Raw genomic sequence first — 11,157 nt, 5'->3', positions numbered from 1 at the left:
TGGTCAGCACATTATCACAGGCGATTGATTAACATGCAACGGTATTCATATAAAAACACAATCAAACAGTTATTTCCAAAGGCATAAATGTAACAGATCCACCGGACAGACTATAAGATTACCGAAATGGCTTAGTGTGAGGGTATTTGGCGGAACGTGTTATCTGACGGGAGATTAATTAATTCGTGAATAAGATTGTATGATCAGAAAATCGGTTTAGCACGATTCCTCCCCGGGAGCGTAGCTCCGTGGCGAAGGTGCCAAGGGTTAATTCGTATTGATGGATCGGTTGGTAACTTATGCGATTAGAAGTACAGTCCAAAACAAAATATTAAAGAGGAAAATTATGAATATACTTATAAACGACGGACTGTTATCACACGATCGATGCTTCCACGGCCAGATGGTTCACGGACTTGAGTGTTCGCTTCTGGTTAAGGACCCGTGTATGTTTGAGTGATATGAATTGTTTTGAATAGTCAGTGTTTGGAATTAATTATTTGCGTTAACATATGCCGAAGTTGGCATCGTTTGTAGGAGAAGTAGCCTCGCTCCCTTTAGAGCGGTGAGTGTGCGTGGGGGTGCATCATACGTATCGACGTTCCCTCCTCCGCACAGCAGCCAGCCTCTGTCCACGGGGGAGAGTTGCTTGATCGCTCTCAGTGCTGCTCAGTGGCCACCTCTCTCCACTGCTGGATGAGCTGCGCGATCACGCTCGTGCTGGTTCGCTGACAGCAGTTTCTCTCCGCTGCTGGATGAGCTGCATCGGCACGCTCCCTCTCTCTCTCTGTGTGGAGAACTCGAACGTGCTCGTTGCTGGTTTGCTGAAAGCAGGTTTCTCTCCACTGCTGGATGACTCAGGTCGCACGCGCTCGTACTGGTTCTCTGACAGCAGGTTTTTTTCCACTGCTGAATGACTCAAGTCGCACGCGCTCTTGCTCTGGTTTGCAGAAGCTCTTGCTTGGTGCGTCGGTCGCGCTGCAGCTGGACTCAATGTAGAATAATCTTTCAGCAATACTCTGTCTTTCAGCTCTTGGAAATCCCACTCGGTGGCGCCTCACTACCCTGTGAGTTTTGCCAACGTCAGTGGGTAGCGACGGGCCACTTTGGCCTCTGTTCAACGCCCCCTGCTCTACAGCTCGCCGGCTGTCGACCTGTTGCTCTCGTTCCCGATTTTAACTGCTCCTGAGCCGACTCACTGGTCGAACTCCCCGAGTTCCGACCCCCCTGGTCGAACTCCCCGAGTTCCGACCCCCCTGGTTGAACTCCCTCGAGTTGAACTCCGAGTCGAACTCCCCGAGTTCCGACCTCCGAGTCGAACTGTCTCCCGAGAGTCGACCCCCCGGTCGAACTCTGGTGAGCCGACCCCCCCCGGTCGAACTGAGGTTTCAATGCTCAGGATCCTCTTTTCATGCCCAAAAATCCCTTCACTCGGATCCTGCCCACAAGGCGGGGTTTCTTTCGATTTTTGCTGTCAGGATTTGTCCGTATGTATCTGTGTCCGTGTGTGTGTCCGTACGTGTGTCAGTGTGTGTCCTTGTGTACATCACCCACGGTATATTCCGTTGTCATACTCCTACCATAAAACCCACAAGTAAAACAATCAAATGTTATAAATTGTCTCGAAGGCGCCTCTCTGTCTGGGTGCACAACCTGGAGGGAGGGGCGATATTCCATCCGACTTTCACCGACGCACAAAGAAATGGTTAAAAAGTTTTAAGTTAACATTTCATTTCATCAGCGTTCCACAGTTATGATTCTGTATTAATCCAAGGTCTGGGTCAGCTTCCCGTTGTGGTGTTTGACTCGTGTTTCCCCGAGCGTATACACACTCCTACCCCGCGCTGCGGGGATACAAAGACGGCCGGGATCTCCCTTTCTCTCCGACCCTGGGTTTAACATCGCCCTTTGCTTACGTTGCAGTTTTGCTGTGCGCTTGCATTTCTTTTCCTCTCTACTCTTGCTTCAACCCTGCTTATCATTTGCGTATGGGTGGATTAGAGCATTCATGTTGACTTAGAAAAACCTGATTGTTATAGGCTTCGGGTCAAGTCGTATAGAAATTATTAAAATATGTAAATACATTTCATATTAAATTAATAGACGGGTGATGGTTACATTGACGTAGCTTGTGGCAGGATTCAATTGAAGTGGGTGTGAAGATCAATAACTTTAGCCTACCCTGTCGTTAAATTCCGACTTTAAGTTACTTTAATAGTAATGCAGAACCAATTAGCTTTTTGACTTAACTAGATCTAGGCTAACGCAACCTCCTAGTGACCCTGGCTTTGTGTTTACGTCAGCCCCTTGCAATCCGCTGTGCTCTGCTCTCTATCTGCTCCCTCTGACCCTGGGAGGGCTCTGAACGTCAAAATAGTGTTAGTGGGTCATGGTAAATATGACCTCCACATGCCATGCCGAGGCCTGGTTTGGTGTTTTTATTCATTATTAAAATAAAAACACAATAGAAATATGTATCTATATGTATCGAAAAATTACTTGTTAATATTAAGATGAAAAAAGGGGGGGCATATAAATTACTCCTACTGATGCTCGTGCTGTTGTCGAGTGACTCATGCAGCCAGCTATGGCTACAGGGTTTGGTGGTACATGTTTTTGTCGTTTATTGTGAAATTTCGGTAAGTTTCTATGATCACTGTTACATTGCTTTTATGGCTTTATTTTGGTAATTTCGAAAAGTTTTTTGTTTAGGCCATGTTTGTTTGTAGTAGTGAGGAGTTAGACTGATGGCTTTATTCTAATTTGTCTTGTGGTTGTTGCTGTTGTTTGACTTGCATCCCACTGGCATTTTTGCACACAGCGTTGGTGTACGGTTCATTTTCTGGAAGATTTTTGCTGTTTTTTCCTGGATTTTTCTGTTTGCACATAGCCACTTTAAGATGTTTTCTTGTTCATGTTTTTGTTTGTTGCGGTTGCACCCGATTTACTTCCCGACATGCAACAAACTTGAAATTTGGCATGTGGGTAGTTTCCAGACTGTACACAATGCAAAAAGTATAAGTATATTGGGGGGGGGGGGAGGGGTGCAATAATGGATATATTTTGCACACTAAGTGAGCAGTGACATCACATCTGTGACATCACATCTGTGATGTCACCCGCATGCGGCAGCGTGACACAGTGTGCCTGCTGACGTCATGCATCCCCCCACCCTCCGCGTAGGCCGTGTATTAATCCAAGACAAGAATCCAATTCTCGGGCAAAGCCGGGTAGTAAAGCTAGTTTGCTATATAGCCAAATCGCTCACCTGAAATACCCAGTCGTTAGTAATAGTTGAAGGCAGTATAGTACTATAGTAATAGAGCAAGTGCAGAATCACTGAACCGGAATTGATAGCTTGAAAGCATTTAGCGCGGGGCCCTTGAAAGTGTGGGACCCGTAGCATATGCAGCTACTTTTGCTACGACGATAACCCGGCACTGGCCAACAGTGCTGATTGGAGTTGCAGGGTAGGGACAACAAACTATGGATCTCTGTGTGAGTCTATGGATATCTGCATGTGTAAATCTATGAGTATCTGCTGTGTGAGTCTATGGGTCTCTGCTGTGTGAGTCTATAGGTCTCTGCTGTGCGAGTCTTATCGGTCTCTGTGTGAGTCTATGGGTCTCTGCTGTGAGTCTATAGGTCTCTGCTGTGCGAGTCAATCGGTCTCTGTGTGAGTCTATGGGTCTCTGTGCGAGTCTATGGGTCTCTGTGTGAGTCTATGGGGCCGTCCATAAATGACGTCACGCACCTGGGGGGGGGGGGGTCAGACATTTGTGACGATGTGTGACGAGAGGGGGTTGAGAAATGTGACGTCACGTAAAAATGTGCAACTTTAAATAAATATAGACAACACGTTCTACTTAATTAAATCGACTTTTTAACAAATGTGTAGAGAAGCTCCGGACGACTCGAAGACTAAGGTTAAGGGCTTGCACCGTAAGTTTATTATAGTTACTAACAATAACAGAAAGGCTGAACAACTTCCCAGGGGTTAGGGGTCCCGGGCTAGGTCCCACTAATTCCCGTCACAGCCGGCTGCACTGTGCTGCCCCCTCTGCGCCGGCCGTGAGTTCAGCCAACACGGCCGACCAAGGAGCACAGCCACCTCCAGCCGTGGCGCTGTGCTATCCCCCATTCCACCCTCTTCCGACCCTAGACTCCAGCTACGACTCCGTTTACGTCACGGGATCTCCCTTATGTATGCTTGCGGGACATGACATCATCCCGTCCCCAGGCACGTATGACGTCACTTCCTGTGACATCATCACCCCCGGAGGCGAGCGTGACGTCATGTCTGCAACTACTCCTCTACATTACCCCCCCTCCATGAAAAGAAACAGCCGACCCGGCTGCAGCCATGACGTAAGTGGGGCCCAATTCTGGACCGGAGGCCGAACAACTGAACAAAATTCCTGTGCCCGAAGGCAAAAGCGGCTGCTAGAAATGAATCCAATGTTAGGGCAGCACGGCGCCACAGGTACAACAACCACAACAAAAAAAAGAAAAGAGTCCCAAGGCCTCTTCTGCCCGGCAGTGCCGAACGGGTGCCGGGGGCTGGGGCCCGATGAACGGCCACCAAGGCCATCACCGGAGCAGGTGGTCCATCAGCGGGCAACAGGCCCACCACCGTGGCATCCAGTGACCGAGGGGTCTTCGCCGGCGCTACTTGGGAGGGCCCTGGGGGCACACACACAGGGCAGACGTCGCCTCCGTCAACAGGACCTGGCCGGACAGGCATGACGGACACATCAACCGATGGCAGCTCCGGAGTTGGGGGTGAATTCCCCAGGGAAGATGGAACATAACGTTTGAGCCAGGACGGGTGCATTATCCACCGCCGGCGACCGAACCGAATCCGGACGTACTGCGGCCGGCGGACCTCCACGACCTCAACGGGGCCTTGCCAAGGGCGATGCAATTTGGCAGATGTGCCAACGGGGACCTGGGGACAATGCAGCCACGCTTTTTGGCCCGCTACCCACCACGGGAGGCCAGCTGCCTGGTGTTTGGGCATCCGCTCATTAGCCGCCTGCCGGCTGGCAGAATTCTCGGCAGCGGCCTGCCGTGCCTCGCGCAGCTGGTCAAGCGCGACCTTCAAAGGGACCGGCACCACCGACCCCTGCCTGGAGGACCCGACGTCCATCTGGACATGCACCAGGGGCTTCGGCTCCCTACCATACATCAAATAAGCGAAAATCCAGTTGAGGCATGAGGAGCCAACCGATACGCCACCAAGACCCCCGGGACAAACAGGTCCCAGTCTGACTGGGATGTGTTCACATGGTGGCACAGCATAGACGTGAGGGTGCGGTTCAAGCGCTCTACCATCCCGTCCAATTGGGAGTGGTAGGGCGAGGTGCGGATTTTCTTGGTACCAAGGAGGTCACACACCTCCTTGAGCAACCTAGATGAGAAATTCCACCCCTGGTCAGTTAACAATTGTTCCGGTGCACCCTTGTCCAACACGTACCCCTGGACGAAAGCCTCGGTGATAGAAGAGGCTGACTGATCGACCAAAGGCCACGCCACAGGCCAACATGTGAGGTACTCAACGCCCACCAAGAGGTATTCATGGCCCCGTTGGGATGCAGGGAATGGGCCCAAAATGTCGAGCGCCACGAGCTCATTAATGCGAGAAACCCGGATGGACTGCAGCGGGGCCCGGTCCTGGACAACTGGGGCCTTCCTTCGCTCGCAGTTCTGGCAATCCTTTAAAATCAGTGCCACGTCACCCTCCATACCCGGCCAGTAATAGACCCGCTTAAGGGTCAATAAGGTCTTGTGGTAGCCAAGGTGCATAAGCTTCTCGTGAATGGCTTGGGTTAATTTACCACGCAGGCGAGTGGGCACAACCATGCAATAGCGTTCCAATTGGGCATCCCAACGCATGAGGAGTCCGTCATGCACGGCGATCGCCAGGGGCAGCCGACGAAGCTGAGCTCCGGGCCTTACGCCCAACGCGGCGTCGTAGCTTCAGCAGAGAGGTATCCTCCATCTGCAAGCTGGACCATCCCAGGCCAAAATCCGCAGGCACCACCACACCTGGGGGGGTGGCCACCTCGGCCAACGCGACCAACTGGGCCGCAGCGTCCCCTGGGGTTTTGCAACGACTAAAGCCCAGGGCGCAAGCACACCTGCCGCCTGCCGGCAATCGGGATAAACTGTCCGCATTTCCATGCTGTGCCCTCTTTCTGTGGATTACGTCAAAGGGGTAATCCTGGAGCACCTCGAGCCAGCAGGACAGCTGACCCGAGGGCTGACTAATCCTCAGCGAATATTGCAGGGCCGCATGGTCGGTTCAGACCATAAACCGTCTGCCATACAAGTAGGGCCTATACAATTAAACAAACAAAACTATGGCCAACAGCTCCCTCTGGGTCACACAATATCGCTGTTCCGTCGGGGCAGAACGCGACTACAATAGGCCACCACCCTCTCAACCCCGTCGACCACCTGAGCCAGGACTGCCCCAATGACCATGTCACTGGCATTGGTGTCGAGAAGGTAAGGTTTTGAAAAATCCGGGTACCCCAAGGGCGGCGCATCCGCCAAGACCGTGCGAAGCGCCGCAAAAGCAGCCTCCTCCGCACCCCAGTGGAACCTTTGGCCTTTGACAGAAACCGCGTGGAGCGGCTTCGCAATTGTCGCAAAATCGTGGACAAACCGACGATAGTATGATGCGAAACCGACGAAGCTACGCACCTCCGCGACAGATGTGGGAGTCGGCCACGTCCGAACACAAGCCGTTTTCTCCGGGTCCATGGCGACACGTGACACACTAACAATGTGTCCCAAATACTTCACCGATGGTTGTAGCAAATGGCATTTATGGGGTTTAAATTTCAAGCCCGCAGCACGCACTTTGACGAACACAGCCTCAAGGCGTTGCAAGTGCTCGTCAAACGTACGGCCAAAATCAATAACGTCGTCCAAGTAGATTAAATAAGACTCCCACTGCAGCCCCGCCAAGACCATCTCCATGAGACGCTGGAAGGTGGCTGGGGCCGAATGAAGACCCATAGGAAGCCGATTGAACTCGAACCCCTGGGACATGCGGAACGCTGTCTTGGGTCTAGAGGCCTCGTCCAGTGGCAATTGCCAGAAGCCGGAGAGCAAATCTAGAGTCGAAAAGAACCATGCACGCGAGAGGGTGTCCAGGGAATCATCCATGCGAGGCAATTTATATGCATCAGTCACCGAGATTTTGTTCAATTTATGGAAATCGACGCAGAACCGGAGACTCCCATCCCATTTCTTGACTAGCACAATGGGGGCACCCCAAGGGCTAGTAAATGGGGAGATGATATCCGCCGCCAACATTTCGTCGACAGCCAAGCAGACATGCTCTTTTTCCGCCGGGCTAACGCTGTGGGAATTAAGTCAAATGGGGGCCGAGTCGCCTGTATCTATGTGGTGTTCCAAAAGAGTAGTGCGACCCAGATCAAACTTACTTTGGCTAAACACATCGGTGAACCTCTCGATGAGTACGCAGAGTTGCTGACATTCCTCGGGGGACGAGGCATTCTCGTTGCCCAACGTGGCGATCCACAATGCGTCAGAATCCCCTGCGCGCATCACGCCCGCCACGACCACTCCATCCAGAACAGCGCCCTCGGGTGGAGGAGCCGGGGTCGCGGGTGCCAGGATGGTGCCAGCCAGGACTACGACCGGCGCGGGTCCTGAATTGAGGACCTGCAAAAAAAGGTCCTGGCCCCCCAACACGGCTGTCAAGGCGCCCACCAACTCCTCCATCCTTGAAAAATAACTCGACAGAGACAGAAAAATACCCGTCTCTGTGGAACCCATCTTGAGCGGTCTGAGAAACCTAAGGGGTACCAGGTTTTGTGAGGCTGGCGGCACGGTCACCGCCGCCTTATTCAGGGCCCGCACACTGGCGACCAAGGGAGACAGAACGGTAGGCGATTGCAGGAAATGCAACCGCCTTCCTGACGGCATTTCTACACAGCCCTGGCCAACGAGAATTCGAATGGGCATTCGAAGACGATGGCCATCTGAATGTATGCTGCCGGAAGCGTAGCCTTATAGGCCGGTGGGATTGACTTAAAGGCCTGCAGCGCCCTCTCGTCCAAGCAGGTCAGAAGGGCCCACAAAGCCTCCTTCATGGGCTAGCCGATCAACATGTACACCACGTCCAACTGGTCCTGGAATTCCAACCAGTCGCTTTCCTTCGCGACGAACGGCTCGACGTGGGGCAACCGGCGCAGCCCTTGGCCGCGCGGCACGGCGAGGTGTGGAAGCCCCACGGCACCCACGGGCCACCCCGCAACCGTGGCGTGGTGCTGCAGCGTCGCGGCATTCGTAGGCCACACCGGAGACGTGGCGAGTGGTGGCTGCGTTGCGGCACTCGTAGGCCACACCGGACACGCGGCGTTGGGCGGCTGCATTGCGGCACTCATAGGCCACGCTTGAGATGCGGCAAGGTGCGGTGGCGTTGCGGCCCCCGTGGACCACGCCGCAGACGCGGCGAAGTGCGGAGGCACCGCAGCGCTCGTGGTCCACCCCGCCGGTGCGGCAAGGTTCAGAACTGCGGCAGCAGCAACCTCCGTCGACGTGGCGAGGAGCGGCGGCGGCGTTCCGGCCCCCGTAGATGCGGCGAGGTGTGGAGGCGTCACAGCGGCCGCGACCCACCTGTCTGCGGCATTGCCAGCTACCGGCCCAGCGCCCGCGGCAATGGGCAGAGGCGTGGCGTCATCGTGCGTGGCTGCGGCGGCCCCCGCGGCCCCCACGGGCCACGCCGTAGATGCGGCGGTATGATACGGGGCTGCGGCGGCCCCTGTAGCCCATCCCGCCGGCGCGGCGAGGTGCGGAGCTGCGGCCACAGCCGCGGCAACCCCCGGCGACGCAGAAAGGGGCGGCGGCGTTGCAGCCTCCCCGGGCCACGCCGTAGACACGGCAGCCTGATACGGAACTGTGGCAGCCCCCCGCGGCCCACCCCGCCGTCGCGGCGAGGTGCGGAGCCGCGGTAGCAGCCGCGGCAACCTCCGGTGGCGCGGCGACCCACGGAGCAGCGGCGGCGGCCACTGCCCACTCCAGCGACACGACGAGGATGACATCCGCGGACGTACCTGGTGCCCCCCCCGGCGGGCGCAGCGTGCTGCGGAGCAGCATCGTCGCCGGCGGCCAGCTCCGCAGGCACGGTGCGCAGTGGAACTGCGGCTGCGCCGGCGATGAAGAGCGGCATCGCGGCGTCCATGACACCGACTTGCAGGCGTCGCAGCAACAATGGCCGCCGCTTGCGACGTCGCAGCCGATACGCCAGCCGTCTGCGGCGCCTCAGCAAACATGGCCGCCATTGGCTGCGTCGCCACCAACATGGCGGCCATCTCCCGCAGCGCACCCGTTGTGGAAATGGCACCACTTTCAAAATTGGCGGCCGGCAATTTGGCGGGAATCCGCCGCTCCAACTCCACGTGTGGGCCGGGTGAGTGCGTCGGTGATCGTGGCAGAGAGCTGCGCCATCCCCCGCAGGAGCAGTTGTACTCGCTCCGCGAGGACGCTCCCCGCCTCCGGCAGCGGCGCGCTGGGACCTCAGCCGCCGTCTCCTCCTGCCCTGCTGAGTTCTTCTCCCCGGGGCTCGTCTCCGGGGCCACGGGCCCCGGGGTCGCTGCTGGAGCCTCCACCACGTCGTCGGCACTCTCTAAGTGTTCCGCCAGTGGGTTCTAACGCCGCGCGCCCGATTTAGACATAGTGGCGGCAGCGCAGGCACTTCTAACACCAGTTGTAGAGAAGCTCCGGATGACTCGGAGACGGAGGTGAAGGGCTTGCGCCGTAAGGTTATTATAGTTACTAACGACAACACAAAGGGTGAACAACTTCCCAGGGGTTAGGGGTCCCGGGCAAGGTCCCACTAATTTCCGTCACTGCCGGCTGCCCTGTGCTGCCCCCTCTGCGCCGTCCGTGGGTTCAGCCAACACGGCCGACCGAGGAGCACAGCCACCTCCAGCCCTGGTGCTGTGCTATCCCCTATTCCTACACTCTTGCCCCTAGACTCCAGCTACTACTCCGTTTACGTCACGGGCTCTCCCTTATGTATTCCTGCGGGACATGACATCCCGCCCCCAGGCGCGTATGACGTCACTTCCCGTGACGTCATCGCCCCCAGGAGGCGAGCGTGATGTCATGTCCACGACTACTTCTCTACAAATGTTTTCTCCTAAAACATCAGAGTGCAGCAGCACATTCAATATGCACTGCAATGACAGTTTAAAGCGATTTGAAGTATGTTTTCTTTTTGGGGGGGGGGGTCTGACTTTTTGTGACGCCTTGTAACGATGGGGGGGGGGGTCAAAAATCGTCCAAAATAGCGTGACGTAATTTATGGACGGCCCCAATGGGTCTCTACGGTGCGAGTCTATGGTCTGTGTGAGTCTTTGAGTCTCTGCTGTGCAAGTCAATGGGTCTTTGCTGTGCGAGTCTATGGGTCTCTGCGTAAGTAGTCTAGAGGTATCCGTGTAAGTAGCCTATGGGTCTCTGTGTGAGTCCATGTATGTTGAACTTCTTTTGCACCGTGCGTAGCCAACCGTGCTAATCGGGAGGTGCGGGGCAAGGACAACAAACACGAAAAAACAGATACCCAAAGACTCACTCACGCAGATACCTACTCACACAGATACCTAGATTCACTCAGATACCCACTCACAGATATCTAGAGACTGACTCACACAGATACCCAGAGACTCAACGACACAGATACCCAGACTCACTCACACAGCAACCCAGATTCACACTCGTACACAGACCCACAAGAGACCAACAGACGCTGTACACGAAAGGCCTAGAGACTTACGCGGAAGCTAGTCCGTAAGCAGGGACAGCACGACTCCACGCGGCCCTGGGTGAGTGACTCCACGCGGCCCTGGGTGAGTGACTCCACGCGGCCAGGCGCGCCGAGTCACGTGGGGGCGGGCGGCCATCTTGCCTGGGGACAGTGCTGCACTGTAACAGCGGGGAGCGGTGGTGCAGCGGTTAGCGCGGTGCTGCGATACGAAGCTGGCGACCCGAGGTAAATTGCCCGAGTGACGATTATCAGAACCTCGTCCTGCCCCCCACCCCGTTCGACTCGGCCTCAAATAAGTACCTGATGCTGTGCAAACATCGCCACTGGGGATACAAAGGCGGCCAGGCGTGGTG

The 11,157-nt window shown here is 55.4% G+C and overlaps 1 protein-coding gene across 2 annotated transcripts in view; it reads right to left on the bottom strand.

Moving 5' to 3' along the window:
- Positions 1 to 3,924: 3,924 nt before the first annotated feature.
- LOC116946286 (carbonic anhydrase-related protein 10-like) overlaps positions 3,925 to 11,157 on the bottom strand; it is a 378,302-nt gene continuing 371,069 nt past the window's right edge. Inside the window, exon 9 of one of the 2 annotated variants that reach the window (XM_032961344.2) lies at positions 3,925 to 4,683. In XM_032961344.2, coding sequence (XP_032817235.2) covers positions 4,307 to 4,683 — 377 coding nt within the window. In that variant the 3' untranslated portion in view covers positions 3,925 to 4,306. The remainder of the gene's footprint in view (positions 4,684 to 11,157) is intronic. The other variant, XM_076069951.1, reaches the window with a different exon arrangement.

The sequence above is a fragment of the Petromyzon marinus genome, chromosome 26 (assembly GCF_048934315.1).
Source record: "Petromyzon marinus isolate PM22_M1 ecotype Great Lakes invasive population chromosome 26, UKy_Petmar_22M1.pri1.0, whole genome shotgun sequence".
Classification (NCBI taxonomy): Eukaryota; Metazoa; Chordata; class Hyperoartia; order Petromyzontiformes; family Petromyzontidae; genus Petromyzon; species Petromyzon marinus.
This window is presented reverse-complemented; position numbering and strand designations above follow the sequence as displayed.